This window comes from Aptenodytes forsteri, unplaced genomic scaffold, assembly GCF_000699145.1.
Source record: "Aptenodytes forsteri isolate BGI_AS27 unplaced genomic scaffold, ASM69914v1 Scaffold213, whole genome shotgun sequence".
Lineage (NCBI taxonomy): Eukaryota > Metazoa > Chordata > Aves > Sphenisciformes > Spheniscidae > Aptenodytes > Aptenodytes forsteri.
In genome coordinates this window covers 1,592,282-1,610,963 of record NW_008795522.1, presented here as the reverse complement: position 1 = coordinate 1,610,963, position 18,682 = coordinate 1,592,282, and the positions used below count along the sequence as shown (strand labels likewise).

The following is an 18,682-nucleotide window of genomic DNA, read 5'->3' as shown; positions in this document are numbered from 1 at the left end:
ATGTGTGTGTGTGTGTGTGTGAGTGAGCACTCCTCTGCGTGTGAATGCGTGTGCCCTGCGTGTGCCGATGTGCATGCCGATGTTCTTGCCTCTCAGTTAGTGGGTGAATGGTGCTGGGCAGTGGTTTGCCTTCTACCAACACATGGGACTACCACTCTCAGTGCTCGCTCCCAGCAAACCTGCACTGGCTTTGTCTTGGTGTCCAAGCAGTCATGCTGAGAGCACCCCAGCTTGCTGGGGAAGAGCCGTGGGTTGGGTTGAGCTGGTCAACTTGCCTCCAGATCCCACCTGCCACAGCCCTGGGCCTGACCTGGGTGTGTCCATAGGAGGCAGCAAAATTACACAGTCCTGAGCTTTGGCCCAGATTTCCTGGCCCACACACCCCTGCCCCAGACGTGTGTGTCACAGCAGGTGAGATGCAATGGGACACAGAAGTGGGTAAGTCCCTCATGATCAGTGTGTTTCCCTGGCCATCCATGTGCTGCCTCTGCCCCTCAAAAGTCTCGTCGCCTTGTCTGTGAGCCCGAGTGATGGCAGGTCTCTGCCTGTCCTTCCTCTGTGCTCCTCCTCTTGTCCCCAGTTCACATCTTCTGTGCCTGTGTCTTCTTCTGCAACCATCCATGCATCCCTCCCTCCCTCTCATTCCTGCCTCATTTCTGCTGACTCTCTTGTTCTCTTGACAGACTGTTCTTGCATCCAGTGGCGGATTGTACTGCCTCAGCGGAGGCTGTGATAGCATTGTAAATATCAGCTGCATGTGCTTGCGGTGCACTGTTCTCCCCTTTGCTGCCCACGGCCGTGCCAGCGTGCCTGTGGCCGGTGTTTGCATGTGTCCTGCATGTCATTAAGACACACACCAGACCTAGCTGCTCTTTCTGGGGTGTAGCTCTCCCCTTGCTGAGAGGGACTTGGGGCGAGATACCCCACACACAGACACCCCTTCCCACCCTGAGATGTGCCAGGCTGTTCCCCATCTGGGTCTGTCTGCTGGCCCAGCCCTGCCCTGCGATATCTGACCTGAATGGAGCATCTAGCAAAGGTGTCCCTGGCTGTTGAGGGCAGGACAGTTGGCCTTGGTTCCTCTGACCATCACCGTGTCTGTGTAAGGCCTGAAGGGATTTGCCTGCACGAATGCAGGATCTGACACTGTTAGCCAGAGAAATGGTTAGAGGGGCGACTCTTGCGCCGTGCCTTCCCCCAGGGAGGTGGCTGTGGCCCGTGGCTGCTGGCCTGATGTGCTGGGGGCTGAGTGGGCCAAGCCCTGTGCTGGTGGCTGAGACCACCACGGGGATGCAGTGGGGTGGGGGTGCCCTGGGTTGGCCCGTAGGAGCTCCCGTAGGAGCTCTGAAAATGGGGAGGGTCTGGCTTCAGGGTCCCACCCGCTGGAGCCTCTTCCCAGGGGTCCCAGGGCCCTGGTGCTGGGAAGTGCGGAGGGCAAGCTGGCCTTCACTGGGCACTGCCCAGGTCCCAGCGGTGGAGACATGGTACACTGGAGCTGATGAGATGTTCCTGACCACCATGCTCACTGGGCAGGTGCTAGGCACTAGGAGAGTGAAAGGCAAAAGAAAGAGGGGTGGGGAGAGGAGATGGTGTTTTCCAGTGCAGCCCTGGGAACTCAGAAATGCCAGACTGGGGAAGCTGGAGCTGCTGGGAGGGGTGTTTACAGCTGGGTTTTGTTGTCCTGAAATAGCTGGGAGCGGGTGGGCTGGATGGTGGGATTGAGGGGGATCCAGTGGCAGCAGTAAAGCCCCAGGAGGCCGAGGGGACAGTGGGAAAGGCATCCCGAGGGGTGATGGAGTCGGGATGGGCAGTGCCTGGTGGAGGCCAGGAGGGTTTGCTCATGGTTCCTTGTAGCAGAGGCTGGGACTGAGGCTGTGCTGTGCCGGAGCAACCATGGGAGCAGGTGACCAAGCCCCCACCACCTCCAACTGCCAATGGCCCAGGTGCTCCCAGAAGAAACCTGGCCCTTTGAGCCCAAGAGCTGTGCCTGCTGGCTCCCCTCCTGCCCGCCCATTCTGCCCAAAACCCAGAAGTCCCCAGCCCTGGGACATGCCTGTTCGCCCCTCCAATGGGGGGTCCGCAGCAACCCCAAGAGAGTAGGCATCACTGCAGGTAGGGGTGGCACTGGGCAGCACCCCCCAAGAGCCATCCTGCCTTCAGTCCGTCCTTTGGTCCATGAAAGCCCTGCTGGGACATTCTCAAACCAACCTTTCTGTGCTTAAGCAGCCATCATTAACCCTCCGTGTGCCTGGTGCCTGGCCCACAGCTCACCTTACAAATAGGCCCCGAGGTGGGAGAGTCCCATATGGTACATGCTAGGCGAGAGCCTGGAGGGACCTGAGCCTGTCCTTGGGTGGCCCTGTCTGGCATGCGGTGAACAGCACAGCTCTCCCAGCCTGCGTTACAGCATGCCTTTCCCCCTGCAGTGTCCCATCCCCCTAGCTAACAGGATTGCTTTCATACCCATAAACAGGTGTCCCGAGCAGCCTGGGACGGGGGGGCAGAGATGTGAGACAATGGGGCTGGGGAGATGAGCTCATTGGGAAGGCTGGAGGGAAAGTGCCAGCACTTCCCCTTTGCAGTCTGGTCCTCCGTGCAGGTAAGGGCTGTGGGGACCATTACTGCTGCCGCAGGGGGAGGGGAATCTTATTACCCTTCCCCTGCCAGGACCTGGACCCCCCCTTGCTGCCTGGAGGCATCAGCACCTCCAAGCTGCCCTCCAAGTGTTGTGCTCTGCCTGCAGGACGCCGATGACAACTCCCGCGTCTCCATCACTTTCTTCCGACTGTTCCGGGTGATGCGGCTAGTGAAGCTGCTGAGCCGGGGGGAAGGTGTCAGAACCCTCCTGTGGACCTTCATCAAGTCCTTCCAGGTATGTGAGGAACAGTGCTCCCCTCCCAGACAAGCACATGCCCTGGGCTGGCAGCAAGCTCTGATCCTCAGGCTAGCTGGACGAGCAGTCTGTCCTCACCAGGCAGAGGAGGAAAGCTCCAGTGCTGGCAGGCTGCTGGCCTCAGATTGGACCACGGGCTTGTGCTGTGTAGGAGAACATTGCCTGTATGGGTGGGAAGATGTGGGGGGTCTCCCTGGCTGACACCACCATGTGTCAGAGCCTGAGACACCACTGGGCTGAGCAAGCAGGCAGGCCTTGCCCGGACCCATCAGCCCTGGTCCCAGCAAGGCTGAGCTCTGCACCAAGTGGGTAGCTCACGGGCATGCTGCAGCATCTCAGCACACAGCCCCTGAGCTTGGGCAGCTCCCTCAGCCCTGGGCATCCCTGGGTTGTGCTCAGCCTTCATCCCAGCTGCAGAGACCCGGTGCTCCCTCGGGGATTGGCATAAGCCTCCCATGCATGAGAACTGGAGAGTGGGGCTAGTGGGAGGATGGTTAGAGGAACAGGCAGAAAGTAAGCTGTCCCCTCCCCACTTGGGGGCCTGGATGTTGACCTCATGCAGTGGCTCCAGACCCAACCTCCTGTCCCTGGGTTGCCTTGATGTTGGGCTGGTGTCTCACACGAGCCATGGTCCTTTTGTCACAGGCTCTGCCCTACGTAGCCCTGCTGATTGTGATGCTTTTTTTCATCTATGCTGTGATCGGGATGCAGGTGAGAGGCACAGGGGTGGGATTTGGTCTTGAACATATGCCCTGAGCCTGATAGCATCTGGGGAGATGGGACGGAGAGGAACTGCCAGGCACTCCCTGGGACTTTTCACATGATGGGACCATTTTACCCTGGTCTCCAAGGGTGCTTACAGCCCCAGCAGCCTCCTTCCATCCCCAGGCTGCAGCTAGGGAAACTGAGGCATGCAGCAAATAGCACTTTCGGAGTCAATGGCACAACCTAGACACAAAGTCACTAGTGCTTGTGCCTGGTTCATAAGACCTTATCTCCTTGGCCCAGATGAAGTGCAGAGTAGACAGGGGCATTTTCAGCATAGGCAGGAATATCCAAGGAGCTCATGAGCCCCAGAGCACCCACACCCCTATCTCAGTCTCTTTTGGGGACACCCAAAGCCAACTAAACAAGAAGAAGAGGAGCTCAGGGACAGGGGTGCTCTGGAGGGTGGTCAGTGCCTGAGAAAGGGTGCTGCGGACCTGACAATGTGATTTACAGATGTTTGGGAAGATTGCCATGGTGGACGGGACCCAGATCAACCGAAACAACAACTTCCAAACCTTTCCACAAGCTGTGCTGCTGCTCTTCAGGTCAGTCTTGTCTTGGCGAGCGAGCAGCTCCAGAAGGGACCTGGGCTCAGAGTCAGCGTGGGAGCCCACCAGCTTGGAGTGAGGGAGACCAGCATTTCTGTAGTTGATTTCTTTTTTGCCCTACAGAAAAATCTCTTGCAGCAGTGGAAGCATTTCAGGAGTGGCTGTTGGTTTGCCTGGTGTGGCTGAGCTGCAGGAGAGAGGGACACTTTGGGGTTTCTATTCTGAATGTTTCCTTCCCAGACTGTATTTTAATTTGTGAATTGTGAGGAAACTCAAGGGGGGAAGCAAGAGCTCAGCCCAAGGCTTTCCTTGACTCCAAATAATTCACTTTGGAGCTTTCAATAGCAGACTCCCCACAGCAACACAGCAAGCCCAGGATCCTGACCGCCCCTTTCCCAGTGGCTCCCCATTTCCCTGTGTGCTGGGCTGGCCACAGCCCTCCCTGCGTGCCCGGCTCATGTCCAGGACAGGCAGGTACCAGCAGGCATCCCCTCTCCCCAGGTGTGCAACCGGCGAGGCCTGGCAGGAGATCCTGCTGGACTGCAGCTACGGCAAGCTGTGCGACCCTGAGTCAGACTTTGCCGAGGGCGAGGAGTACACCTGCGGCACAGGCTTTGCCTACTTCTATTTCATCAGCTTCTACATGCTCTGCGCCTTCCTGGTATGCTGGCTCCCACAGGACTCCCTTTGGGAACCCCGTCCTGGCCCTGGGCAGCCCCTGGTGTTGAGTTAGCCTTGCATCTCGTGGGGCTGAGCCCACAGCACCCTCTTCCTAGGGGCATCGTCCCCCAGCCCATCTACGCAGCCATGCTGTAAACCTGGCACCGCACTCCTATGGGACCCAGGATCCCCTGTTAGTTCCTTCCCACAGCCCGCATGTGCTGCCATCCAGATGTGTCTGTGTTGGCTCTTGCAAGGGTGGGGAGAGAAGAGATGCCCTGTGCCTGCTTCAGCCTTTCATGTGATCTCCTTCGGTGGGAGGCCCATCCCTGCATGGGGTGATCCACAGCATTCCCTGGCTTCAGGGGAACCCAAGCCCCTTCTCCTCCCGAACACGCCTGCCTGTGTTTTCCCATGGCCCTGGCCAGGGCCCGCAGGCAGCACTGCCCTGCTCCGTGCTGCCAGCTGCGAGGTCTGTTGCTGTCCCTCTGCCTGAAGACCTGCTCAGTGCTTGGCCCTGCCCTAACTTGCATCCTTCACACGCGCTCCTCTGCCCTCAGATCATTAACCTCTTTGTGGCCGTCATCATGGACAACTTTGACTACCTCACACGCGACTGGTCCATCCTTGGGCCCCATCACCTGGACGAGTTCAAACGGATCTGGGCTGAGTACGACCCCGAGGCCAAGTGAGTGATAGGGGGTGAGTGGCACAGAGGGGATGATCCATAGGGAGCCTGGGGTGGGCTGCCCTGAGACACGCGTGGCAGTGTGAGCTGTGGCACTGTCTAAGAGTTAGATCCCAGCATCTCAGAGGTGGATGTGGACTTGCCAGTGTATTCCAGGGCTGATATAAGCCATCAGGATGTTTGGGGACACAAGACTTCCAGTCCCCTCTTCATCCAGCCCTGGTGATGCTGCCAACTCTTCCCATGCCACTGTGCACCTTTATCTGCTGTCCAGTGCCACGGGGAACAGCTGCTTTCCCCAAGAGGAGCATGGGGAAGTGTAGGGATTTGCCCACTGCAGGAGCACAGGGCAGGCCACAAGGCCACAAGGATGAATCCAGCCCCTGCCCCTGCCCCTGCCCCTGCCCGAACCACTGTCCCCCATGTCTGCCACCACACTGCTGATGCAGTTTGTTGCCTCCACAGGGGCAGGATCAAACATTTGGATGTAGTGACTCTGCTGAGACGTATCCAGCCTCCCCTGGGCTTCGGGAAATTCTGCCCACACCGTGTAGCTTGTAAGGTAAAAGCCAAGGGGGTGGCAGGGTGTGTGGGCACAGGGGCACCTTCCCCAAGCTGTCTCTGCATCCTCCCCAGGGAGGCTGAGGGGACAATCGAGCTGGCTTCCCAGTGTCATGTTTTATGTGCATGCTCTGACCTCTGGTGTTTAATGGAGGGGATTATTCTGGGGGCAAGGAGAGATGCTGTTAACCTGCATGGAGCTGATGTGTTTCAGGGTCCTGAAGATAAGGACTTGCCTGTGCTCACCCCCACACCGAGGGGGATGGCACTGGTGGGCTGGTCTCTGCCCGACCTGGAGCCCTCAGTGCAGAGGGACTCCCAAGCAGCACTGTGGGTGCCCCACATCTGCATCTGGTACAGGAGGGCAATGCTGGGCTTGAGTACCTGGCCACGTCAACTGGGCTGTAGAAGTTTGTTTCCAAGGGCTGATAGCATTGAGGGAGCTGGAAACACCGGCTCTGTAGGCATGAATACACTTTCCCTGGCTTAGCTCATTCTGCACAAATCCAGGGCCTATGTGAGGCTCACGTGTCAACCACATGGGCAGGGGCTCAGGCACTGGTGTAAACCCTCGTGGGTCTTGGGCAAACTCATTATGAGGCTTGATCCCCAGATCCCTCATGGCAGCCTGGGGCACTTTTTGGAGGGTGGAGCACAATGCAGAATGACTCCCATCTCCCTAAGAGCATTGCTGTGTCTCTTGCTGGCTGGTTGTTCAGCCTGGAGAAAAGGAGGCTCAGGGGAGACATTATTGCTCTCTACAACTACCTGAAGGGAGGTTGTAGTGAGGTGGGGGTCAGTCTCTTCTCCCAAGTAACAAGTGATGGGACAAGAGGAAACGGCCTCAAGTTGTGCCAGGGGAGGTTTAGATTGGATATTAGGAAAAAATTTCTTCACTGAATGGGTTATCAAGCATTGGAACAGGCTGCCCAGGGAAGTGGTTGAGTCACCATCCCTGGAGGTATTTAAAAGACGTGTAGATGTGGCACTTGGGGACATGGTTTAGTGGTGGACTTGGCAGTGTTAGGTTTATGGTTGGACTCAATGATCTTAAAGGTCTTTTCCAGCCTAAATGATTCTATGATTCTATGATTTTCTCCCATGGCACCGATGCCCCATAGGTTGGGTTATTTCCACAGATCTGACGTGGCTCTCCCCGCAGCTTTGTCTGGTTTAGCTGGCTGGTTAGGATGAGTGATGTCGCTGCCCCTGGCCCATGTGTGCTGCCAAGCAGTGGTGCAGAGCCCCGTGGGCCTGGGCAGAGTGGGCAGAGTTGGGAAGGCTCCTTGGCTGGCAGCTCAGTGTGCAGAGCAGAGCCTCTCCCCAGCCAGCATGGCTGCGCTCCAGCCAGGACAGGCTGGGTGTTTGCGGGGAGCTGCCAGCCTGCTCTGCTGCCTGGGGTCACGGTTGTTGATTTGCTGTGCAGCGTCTAGTGTGCATGAACATGCCCCTGAACAGCGATGGTACCGTCACCTTCAATGCAACCCTCTTTGCGCTGGTGAGGACAGCCCTCAAGATCAAGACAGAAGGTAAGCGATGCTCCTGTCTGCCTCTACGGCCTGACTGGGGGACCTTCTCCTTGTGCTGCAGGGTGCTGGTTACACACCGTTCTCCCACTCTGTCCAGGGACCTCAGAGCACTTGCCTATGGGGCTAGACCCTCTGGGGCAACCCTCGGCTTCATGCCATTAATTATCTCATTGGACCGGAGACTATGGGCACGTGCATGGGGCTGCTCAGGCCAAGCCTGGAGAACATTATTTGTTGCAGGCACATGTGTTGCAGCCCTGAAGAGTGAACCAATGCCACCCCAGCTGCGTAACTTCACCCTGAAGAGCTCAGGAGCAGTTCTGACCCAGTTCCCATACCTGCCACGATGCACAGCCACCGGCCTCCCTTCCTGCACTGTTGAGTGTAGTCTGATCTCCCCCTGCCCCCAGCATAACACCGCCTGCTCCAGTTTTGCATTTCCCCATGCATTTATAATCTCAGACTGGAATGGAAGGGGGATGGATCCTCTCTGAATTTAGCTGTGCTGGGGAGGAGTTGCTTTCACCCCCTTCCTTGCCAGCAGAATGGTTTGCAAAGCCCTGCTTTGGGAAGATGCCACACCAGCTTGTTTCCATGCCTGTGGGTTAGGCAGTATCACATGAGCAGCTCTGCAGCTGGGCTGGGGCAGCCAGCTCTAGCAGGAGATGAGGCTGGGCAGTGGTGGGCCACTGGGGCCAGCATCTTCCAGCAGCACCGCACGGGTGCCTTCCCTCCAGCTGGGGAGGGGAACATGGCCTTCAGCACAGTGCAGGCAGCCCTGGGAGGAGCACAGGAGATCTCGGAGCATGCATGAGGACAGACTGAGGTTGCAGGCGAGCAGGAATGGCAAAGCCTGTGAAAGCATCAAAGGGGAGGTCGAAATCTGTTGTTGATCACCAGGCACTGGTGGCACTAACGCTAGGTCTGACTCACTCTATGGTTAAAGTCTTTTTGCTAAAATCAGAGCCTCATTCTTACAAAGCTCATTTTTGCTGGATGGGGAGACTGGAGAGGAGCTGTCACACCCTGGAGGAGTCTGGCCAGGTGACGTGGTTTAACCCCAACTGGCAACTAAGCCCCACACAGCCGCTCGCTCACTCCCCCCCGGTGGGATGGGGGAGAGAATCAGAAGAGTAAAAGTGAGAAACCTCATGGGTTGAGGTAAAGACAGTTTAACAGGTAAAGCAAAAGCTGTGCTCACAAGCAAAGCAAAACAAGGCATTCATTCGCTCCTTCCCATGGGCAGGCAGGTGTTCAGCCATCTCCAGGAAAGCAGGGCTCCATCACGCGTAACGTTTACTTGGGAAGACAAACACCATCGCTCCGAACGTCCTCCCCTTCCTTCTTCTTCCCCCAGCTTTATGTGCTGAGCATGACGTCATACGGTGTGGAATATCCCTTGGGTCAGTTGGGGTCAGCCATCCCAGCCGTGTCCCCTCCCAACTTCTTGTGCCCCCCCAGCCTGCTCGCTGGTGGGGTGGGGTGAGAAGCAGCAAAGGCCTTGACGCTGTGTCAGCACTGCTCAGCAGTAACTAAAACATCCCTGTGTTATCAGCACTCTTTTCAGCACAAATCCAAAACAGAGCCTCATGCTAGCTACTGTGGAGAAAATTGACTCTATCCCAGCCAAAACCGGCACACCAGGTTTTCATATGCTTTGTCTTCACTCATGTTCACATTCCCCTGGGAATGAACCACTGTCCTGCTCGCTTTTCTCACAGGTAACTTTGAGCAGGCCAATGAGGAGCTCAGAGCCATTATCAAAAAAATCTGGAAGCGAACGAGTATGAAGCTTTTGGACCAGGTCATCCCACCTATTGGAGGTATGACACCTGGTGGTACTTCCCAGAGGGGCAGAGCAACAACTGGTCAAGGTCTCAGCTGCTCTGACAACTCGGGGCCTTGTGATAGGCGGTATCATCAGGTTGGTTTCCTCCCCTCCAGATGATGAGGTGACAGTAGGCAAATTCTATGCTACTTTCCTCATCCAAGAGCATTTCAGGAAGTTCATGAAGCGCCAGGAGGAGTATTACGGGTACCGGCCCAAGAAGAACCCTGTGGAGATCCAGGTTGGTAGCATGTGGGTGGTGTTGGAGGGGTGACCCTTCCTGGGGACAGGCAGGGTGTGGTGGGGAGCTCTGCAGATCAGGGAAGAGGCTTCCCCCAGCTCAGGAGAGTCCAAGGTGACTTAGAGAGACAGAGCTGCAATGACACATAGGGACCTCTGTGCCTCAGGCTTTGGAAATGAAGTGGCCCCACGTGAACCAGCATTGAACTGGCCATGAGCACTCCACCGCTGAGGGTGACCTTAGTCTCCAGTGTGCAGGTGACTCTGGAAGCAAAGGAGATTTTTGACTCTCTGCCCTGCTGACTTCGGCCGCAGAGAGGGCTCAGCAGGGTCTGATGCCTCACCAAGCAGCTTTAAGATCTGGAAACTCCCACTATAGACCAATGTCTGGGCCGAATGCTGCTCATGCAGGCCCTTATCCACCTACTCTTCTCCATTCCCAGGACCTTCTCCCTTTCCTCACCTTAGCAGTGTTGGGGATAGTTCTGTGTGCCTGGTGGTCTCTGTATCATCTCTCATTGCCTAATGCAACACCAGATGGAGAGGGGTTGATGTGGATGGGAGAGGATTTATGTGCTTGGTCAGAGCAGATGGGATGTCCCCAGCCTCTCCTGACCTTATAGGGAGGAAATAACTTATAGAGATAAAAGACCAGGCCCCAAAGGTGCAAGGCAAGGAAAAGAGCCAGGCCCCAGATCAGATATCTCTAGATCAGGGACAAAGGCACAGCTACCCCTTGGGCATCACCAGCCTGACCCTTCGTCAGGCTGCCCTTAGCATGCCCCTTTGTGGGACAGCATTAGCCCAGAAGCTGTTTCACCAAGCACAGAGCCAGCCAGCTGCAGAGCGACCCATGGCCTGTCCGTGGTAGGAGACCTGGCAGGGCAGCATGGCTTACCAGGTGAGCATGCTTCATCATGTTTCCCTCTCCAAAGCCCAAAGTGAGATGGGTGGCGGGGCCAGGCCACATCCAGCCATGCCTTCTTGTCCCCACCAGGCTGGGCTGAGGAGCATTGAAGAAGAAGCTGCTCCTGAAATCCATCGTGCCATTTCTGGGGACCTGACTGCTGAGGAGGAGCTGGAAAGAGCAATGGTGGAGGCTGCCATGGAGGAAGGGATATACAGGGTGAGTGCAGCCCTCAGGGCACCCCAGGTGGTGGTGGTCCCACCCAGCCCCCCATTTCGATGTGTTGGTGGTGGGTCAGCATGGCTACCAGCAGCTGGAGGACAGTCCACAGAGGTGAGCCTGACCATGAAAGACAGTGTGGACCACAAGGATGGATCAGCACTTCTTTCCTCTCCCTGAGCGTCGGGACATCCTCGTTGAGTCATCCTGGGCAACCTGCTCTCTGCCTCAGTTTCCCCTCTGTAAAAGGACCCTGCTCATCTGCCTGGCAGGGGTGTGCTGAATGTTTACCCACAGGTTTGGAGGGCCCCATTCACACCTTCTGCCAGGCTAGGGCAGGACAGCTCAAGTGTCATTATCACCAGAGCAGGAACAGATTCACTTCCCACTCCCTAGGAGTCTGTGAGACAGCCTGGGCAGCTGTGGTGTTGCAGGGTTGCACCTACTGCCATGTCCAGGGGTGCCACCAGCTCAGGCTGTCCCACAGAGGTAGCAGGATTTGTCATGCATAGGCCTGGCTCTCGTCCCAGTGCTGCTGCGTGACCATCACCCCTCAGTGCCTCAGTTTCCCCACCTGGGCAGTGAGGCTTTTGAAACTGTGCAGTCTGCAAGGCCCGAGGAGAGACAAGCAGAGAGACCGCTGTTCCCACGGGCACCCTCACATGTCTCCTCCCATGGGAATGGCCCCAGAGCAGCCCAGAGCTCCAGGCCTCCCCTGATACCCTCCCTGTTGGTTGCAGAGGACGGGTGGCTTGTTTGGCCAGGTTGACAGCTTCCTGGAACCCAGCAGCCCCCTGCAGCCCCACGTGGCCAGCCAGAGGCCCCTGCAGTTTGTGGAGATGGGCAGCGAGAACCTCGACTCCCCCGTCTTCCTTGATGACTTACCCCAGGAAGGCAACACCAATGTCAACAATGCCAACAGCAATGACTGGCTGGAGGGGTAAGGGCTGGTGAGCCTTGAGTGGGCAGATGAGGAGGGGCAGAGCTGGGCCATGCTTGGTGGCTCCCAGTGAGGCTGTGCTGGTGGCTGGCTGCACGTCGGTCTTGCCCAGGGGCTCTTCATGGATGGGTAAGGTTTGGAGAAGTGGCTGAGTTGCAGCAGCGAGGTCCCTGTGGATGGGGGGAGGAATCGAGCGCTGGCCATGGAAGTGGCTCCATGGACACAGGAGCTTTGTGCAGAAATTTGGTCCTTGGGGTGTGAGGCAGGGCCCAGGCAAGGGGACAGGGAGGGCAGACACCCCTTGCTGGTCCCCAGGCCCCAGCCTGGCACTCCCAGAGATGTCCCCAGAACATGCAGGGTAGCTCCAGGGCTGGTATGTGGCTCTGCACGTCAGCGTGTGTGACTCCCTATGCGCCCTTCTTGTCCTTCCCATCACTCCTTCATCTCTGTGCCGTGAGGATCAAGGTGGACAGCAGGGCTCCAGGGACTGCAGGAAAGACCCTTCCCCCTTCCTCACCAATCTCTGAGTGCCAAGGCCCAGGTAGGGGCCACCAGCACCTGCTTGGGCACGGGTACAAGGGACAAGGGTTACCAATGTAAGAGGATATACTTAATCCTACTTCTTGGGGTCTCCAGCCTGTTCATCCGTCCCAGGTCTGCCCCCCAGGCTGCATTCCCCAGGGTGGAGAAGGTGGGGAGGGCTGCACCCTTGGGTAGAGCTGGTCTCGGCGTGTGGTCCCTGCTCAGGCTGATCCACCTGCCTGCCCTTGCCAGGATGGAGTACGAGGACGAGGTGCTGAGGAAGACGGTGCCAGCAGCACCCAGGCGTCCAGTGCGGGGTGAGTCTTGGCATCGTTCCTCTTCTGGGGGATCTGGACCAGCCCAAAGGCCAGGGTAGGGGAAAGGGGCTGATGTTGGCAGGCAGGAGGAGGAGGCTTCCCCAAGCACAGAAGGACCTGTCTGGAGAACTCCAGGAGACCCTCCTCCCACCTTCCCACCCTCCAGGGTGATGGAGCATGGAGCCAGTGCCTCGGGCTGGGGGAGGACTGGCCATGCCCAGGCAGCAGGGCCACAAGACCGTGTTCATTTCCACAAATGGGGACTTATCCTTCCCAGCCATGAGTGAGGAGCCAGCACAGGGCAGTGGGCAGGCACTGGGACTTCGATTGGTCCTGAACCCCTAAACCCTTTGGTTCCCCCAGTCTAGTTAACCCGTTCTCAGCTTGGGGTGGCAGTAGTGTCCTTGCTCTTGTGCCCATCTGATGTCCCCACCTTTCCCTCTCCCAGAGTGCAACCACCCCTTATCCATGGAGAGGCTGCAACGGAGGCCAAGCAGGATGCGAGGGGCCACCTCTGGGGGTCACCCATCATCAGGGCTGCATCTTCTCCCCCAGGAGGTAAAGGGGGCAATGTATGTCCAGAGTCAGCAATGTGGAGGACGTGGGTGAACCTCCCTCGCCTCCTGGGAAAGGCTGTCACAGCCATGCTGGGGAGGAGCCGGTCTCTAGGGCTCCCCACCATGAACCCAGCTTTGCTGGAGCTTTCCTATCTGATCAGCTCAGGGAAGGAGCCCGGGTCCCCACCCTGCTGCTGCAGCAGGCATGGGGTGCTCATCCAAGCTGGGACAGCTCAAAGCAGCATCTCTCTGACTCCCCGGTCACCTCCAGAGCCAGGGCAGAAAAAAGGGGTGCATCAGGTTTGCTGCCACACTGCCCCAGCTGCCCTTGGCTGGCCACAGTGCCTCATAACCTGGCAAGTGCCAGGGCAGGAGGTAAGGGCTGGTTCCCAGCTCTCTCTGCCCACATGGCCCTGCTGGTCCCATTGTGGGTGATGCCCTGGACCCAGGAGCTCTAGCAGAATGGAAGTGTGTGTCCAGGCTGGGGACAGTACCTGCAGCCCCCACATTAACATGGGAGAGATCTTCCGTGGGCATTGTCCAAGCCCAGGCTGCAGCTCTTTGCTCCTTTTGCCCAGCTGCCTGGAGAGGATGGCACTGTGACAGGGACGGCGTCCGGCTCAGGGTACCAGTGGGGTGAAAGCAGTGACCCAAGCACATCCTCCACCCCGGCCATCACCTTTCTCATTCAGGAGGTAAGGCAGGGGCATAGCCTGGCAGAGGGAAAGGCAGGGCTGCCAGGGAGTGAAAGGGGCTGGCAGGGGTGCCATGCTCATGCCAGGTTGGAAGGTTGGAGGGCAAAGCTTAGCTGTGAGGGTGAGCAGCAGGTATGTGCCAGAGCAGAAGGCAGCAGGGAAAAGGAGGTGAGGGTGGGCTGCCTGTGGCCAGGGACACTTCTACAGACTGAGCACACATTGGGCTGTGACCCCATCCTCTGCTGCAGGCTCTGATCTCCGGGGGCCTTGCGGCTCTGGCCCATGACCCATCCTTCGTAGCAGTGACCAGGGACGAGATGGCAGCCAGCAGCCAGCTGGAGATGGATGAAGTGGAGAAAGCAGCTGTGGTGCTGCTAAAGGGAAGAGAAAAACTGCAGGGCACAAAAACTGGCTCTGCCCCCCAGGACACCTTGGCCGCATCACCAGCCAGCTCCCCAGGGCTCAGCACAGCCCCCTCCCAAAAGACCATCACTGCCACTCGCCTGTGAGCCACCTGCCAATGCAGCCCAGCGGGCACGGTCCCATCAGGAGCTTGCAGGGGGTTACTGCTCTGCACTGCTCCCCCTCTCTGCCTGGGGTCCTGGTGGGCTCTGTCCAGCTGCAGGAGGATTTTTGGGCCGGGTCTCCAGGATCCTGGTGCAGGACAGGACAATGCTGTGCCAGCAGGGTCTTGCAAGAGTTGGACAGGTCATTAAAGTGTTCCTGCTGTGTGACTGTGGATCCCCCTGTCCCCTCCTTCCTCTGCCACCCTGCCTGCACAGCCTGTGCCCATGGCTGCTCGCTGCCTAGCCCAGCCTGGGGAGGGGGCTGCAAATGTGAGACCACATTTAGCCAGAGCTGGCAGCCTTCAGTCCCCATGCTGAGGGAGGTCTGCCCCTGCTCCCAAGTGCTCATGCCTTAACCAGCCATTTTGAGGGTGCCATGCTCTGGGGGTCTCCTGGTATCCCAGCAGCTGGACCCAGCATCCTTACATCTCTGCTGGAGCCTATTCCTCCTGCTTGCAGCCAAGCCTGTCCTGTGGGGAGGAGGACAAGTGGCTTGGGCAGATCTACCTTGGGCTGGGGCAGCAGGCAGTCACAGGCTTTGCGCCAGTGAGGCCTGGGGGCTTCTTGGCTCACTCTCCCAGCTGGGAAAGAAACTGGGGATGAGGTAGAGGCATGAGAGCATGTCCAGGTCAGTGCAGCAGCCCTGGGTCTAACCAAGAGAATTGGCCACTGCGGTGTGATTTCTGTCACTTCAGGTATCTCCAAGCACCGCTCTTGGGCTCGGGCACCCACCACTCAGCCTGGCCCGCAGGAGGGTCTCATCCAGCCCACAGACATCCCCATTGCTCTGGACAGGCCAGAGATACCACAGCAAGGAGAGCACGGGGAGCACAGTGCCTGCTGCATGCCCGTGCCAGCGCTGCCCAGCGCTGCCTGTGCACTGTCCACTGCTGCCTGGTATCAAGTAGCAGCTGAGGTTATTCCTCTCCGGGAATGGGTCTGCCCAGGCATTTTGCTTTACAGACCTCAGTGCCCCAGGCCGGGTCTGGGTGCTGAGCAACGGGGGCAGCCCCATCTCTCCAGGCCATCACTTTGCTGGGATCTTGCTCCAGAGGGCCCCCAGCCCAGCCGAACTGGGCAACACAGGGCTCTTCGTTGCCTAATATATATTAAAATGCCGCAAACTGATGGGTCCCAGGGGAGGTGCTGAATCAATAGAGCTTGCCTGCTCTCCAGCAGGGCATTTATTTGTTAACTTAATAAAAGGGAAATGGCTGTTGCTGAGCTCCAGCTGCAGCCTGAGCACCGGAGAGCCCATCTTGTACAGCAGACATGGCAGCGCAGACAGCTTTCCCCCGAGGGGATGCAGCAATCAGCAGGGATGGCGTAGGGGCAGCCGCTGCATCCCTTGCTCTTGCTTCACTGCCCTGGGGCAGGATGTACACACACCCAGAAACACATCCACCTGCTCCTGAGGAAGGGGCGCAGGGTGGTTGCCAATGAGGCTCTGGCATCTGCTCTGCCAGGGGGATGTCAAGGACGTGCTTCATTAGTTACAAGGTGAATGGTGATGGTTTCCTGGTCCCTTTAGTGAGGTGCAGGGCTGCGTGTGCCACTTTCCAAGGCAGGTGGGTGCTCACTGGGTACTCCAAACATGAAGGGTGACACTATGGTGGGGACATACTGTGGTGATGGGGCAATGCCTCTGCACCCTCTCCTGGGGTCTGGGGCTGCACAGGGCCTGATTTGCCCCAAACTAGCATCTGGGGGTCTTTTTTGAGTTGATTTCTAGCTGAATTGGGGGACTGATCTGGCTTCTGGCACAGCTGGCACAAGGGAGTAAGAAGATATGGCCAGCAACACCACGGCACGGCCACTGCCCATCTCCTCCTGGAGCTTCGATGGGGAAGGGTCCAGCCTCAGAAAAACTGGCAGCTCAGGGTGGGAAGTCCCCCCCGAACCCAGGTGTCCTTGCAAACATGGCCCCCGGGGACAAAGGCAGAGAAATGTCAGCTCCTCACATCCTTGCAGGTCAACAGACAGGCCATATCCTGATCATCCCCATGATGCTGTACCAGCATGAGGTGCCCTGGAACTTACCCATCCCACCATCCTGTGCTGCATGGGTGCCCAGCTTGCTGCTTGTCCCTCACAGCCACACGGTACGGACTGGGCATGCTGGAGAGCTGTGTTGGCACCTGTGCACTGTCCTGTCATGCCCGTGCCATCAGCCTTGCCCCCTGTCCTCTTGGAATGGGCTCTCGCCACAGCATTGGGCAACCCACAGGGTCACCAGCCCCCCAGTCCCAGTGGCTCTGGCAGGAACACCCAGCTCACCACTGCCCTGCGCTGGCTCCTGCTGCTCAGTGGTGTCACCCCCACACACCACAGAGCTCTGGGATGGGACCAGGTGAAGCCATGGAGCTGTTTGAGTGATGCCAACCATGTGGGAAGAAAAGCCCTGGGGGTGGTCACTCACCTCCGTCCTCCTCCAGCCACTGCTGTTCGCAGGGGCAGGGACCTGCAGGGTCCCAGTCTCTGCCCCCTGTCCCAAACCAAGTCACCACACCCCAGAGCAGGCTGGAAACGTCCTTTATCAGCACCATGGGGGTGGAGGGTTTGGTCTGGGGACCACGTGGGGCTGTCATTAATGCCTTTGCAGGGAGGTGTTTCCCTCCTCAGTGCCAGGTGTAACGTGGCCTCGTCAGTGGTGGGTGGCTGGGAACAGTGTGTGGAGTGACAGCTGTGCTCAGCACCCCTGCCTCCACCTGTGTGCACACCTAGCAGCACCTGCACCCTCATGTGCACACAGGGGTCTCTCAAAGACTGCCCAGCTCCTGCCGCTGCCGATGACCTGCCTTTGCCAGCCCCTCACCGCAACACCCCTGTGTTTGTCCACTAGCGGGGAGCTGGGGGCCACCCAGGGGGCTGCATGCCAGCAGTGGCGGGGGTGGGCTGTCACAGGGACTTCATGCCCCCTCCTTGTGTCCCACTCATGGGCAGGAACGGGGAGAGCTCCAATGTCCCCTCCACAGCAGCACCTGAGCTGCGGGGGCTGGCTGCAAGTCTCTCCCATTTGCACATGGGGAGAGAGGAGCTGGGTGACAGGCAGAGGCTCAGGAACAGGACAGGGCAGGAGGGCAGGCAGGAGGCCAGGGGGAACGAGATCATGTGTGGGACCTGGGTGCTCCCGAGGCTTGTAAGGGAGTCAGGTCTGGACCAGAGCTACAGCGGGATGGACTGAGCAGCACCAGGCTGCACTGTGATGCCGCGGGATGCACCGAGCTGAACCAGGCTACACTAGGCTGATCCAGGCTGCGCTGGGCTGCACTGGGCTGGCAGGGAGCTGACGGCCTCCCCGGGCTCCCCCAGCCCCGCGGGGGTCCTTCCACACCAGCATCTGCCGGGGCCCCGCTCCTTCCCGGGGACGGGCAGCACCCACCCCGCTGGACCCCAGGCTGCTCTCTCGCCGTCCCCGGGAGGGGGGGACGCCCTGTACAGCCCCGGTACACCCCTGCACAGCCCCGGTACACGCTGGTACAGCCCCGGTACCGCCCGGGACAGCACGGAAGAGCCGTGCGGGAGCGGGGCCTCTGGCCCGGCAGGGGGCGGCAGGGACCGGCGGTGAGTGTGTGAAAGAGAGCGCGAGAGAGCGAGCGCGTGTGTGAGAGCGTGTGAGAGAGAGAGTGTGTGTGAGAGAGCGCACGTGTGTGTGTGAGTGTGTGTGTGTGTCAGCGAGTGTGTGTGTGAGAGAGCGAGTGAGAGTGAGAGGGTGTGAGAGCAAGAGAGCGCGTGTGTGAGAGGGCGCGCGTGTGAGAGAGCGCACGTGTGTGTGTGAGTGTGTGTGTGTGTCAGCGAGTGTGTGTGTGAGAGAGCGAGTGAGAGTGAGAGGGTGTGAGAGCGAGAGAGCGCGTGTGTGAGAGGGCGCGCGTGTGAGAGAGCGTGTGAGAGAGAGAGTATGTGTGTGTGAGAGCGCACGTGTGTGTGTGAGTGTGTGTGTGTGTCAGCGGGTGTGTGTGTGAGAGAGCGGGTGAGAGTGAGAGGGTGTGAGAGCGTGTGAGAGAGAGAGTGTGTGTGTGAGAGCGCATGAGAGCGCGTGAGAGCGCGTGTGTGTGAAAGAGCGTGCGGGAAAGAGAGAGAGAGAGAACGTGTCCGTGCGTGCGGGGTGGGGGCTGGATGCGTTTGTGTGGTGTGTAAGGGCGGCTGGGGGGGGTACGAGTGTGCCTGTGTGTGAGCGTGTGTCTGACTGTGTGCGTGTGTCTGTCTGAGGGGGTGGGGGGTGGGGGTGCGTTTGTGTGGTGTGT

The 18,682-nt window shown here is 58.6% G+C and overlaps 1 protein-coding gene across 1 annotated transcript in view; it reads left to right on the top strand.

Annotated features, from left to right (window-relative positions):
* The window catches only part of LOC103901091 (voltage-dependent L-type calcium channel subunit alpha-1S), a 34,405-nt gene extending 19,796 nt beyond the window's left edge, over window positions 1-14,609 (top strand). Inside the window, exons 14-29 of the mRNA XM_019472728.1 lie at window positions 684-740; window positions 2,744-2,872; window positions 3,539-3,604; window positions 4,115-4,206; window positions 4,711-4,870; window positions 5,430-5,557; window positions 6,023-6,119; window positions 7,545-7,647; window positions 9,369-9,470; window positions 9,592-9,716; window positions 10,713-10,841; window positions 11,582-11,781; window positions 12,556-12,620; window positions 13,069-13,178; window positions 13,756-13,872; window positions 14,121-14,609. Coding sequence (XP_019328273.1) covers window positions 684-740; window positions 2,744-2,872; window positions 3,539-3,604; window positions 4,115-4,206; window positions 4,711-4,870; window positions 5,430-5,557; window positions 6,023-6,119; window positions 7,545-7,647; window positions 9,369-9,470; window positions 9,592-9,716; window positions 10,713-10,841; window positions 11,582-11,781; window positions 12,556-12,620; window positions 13,069-13,178; window positions 13,756-13,872; window positions 14,121-14,381 — 1,941 coding nt within the window. The 3' untranslated portion in view covers window positions 14,382-14,609. The remainder of the gene's footprint in view (window positions 1-683; window positions 741-2,743; window positions 2,873-3,538; window positions 3,605-4,114; window positions 4,207-4,710; window positions 4,871-5,429; window positions 5,558-6,022; window positions 6,120-7,544; window positions 7,648-9,368; window positions 9,471-9,591; window positions 9,717-10,712; window positions 10,842-11,581; window positions 11,782-12,555; window positions 12,621-13,068; window positions 13,179-13,755; window positions 13,873-14,120) is intronic.
* Window positions 14,610-18,682: the final 4,073 nt, after the last annotated feature.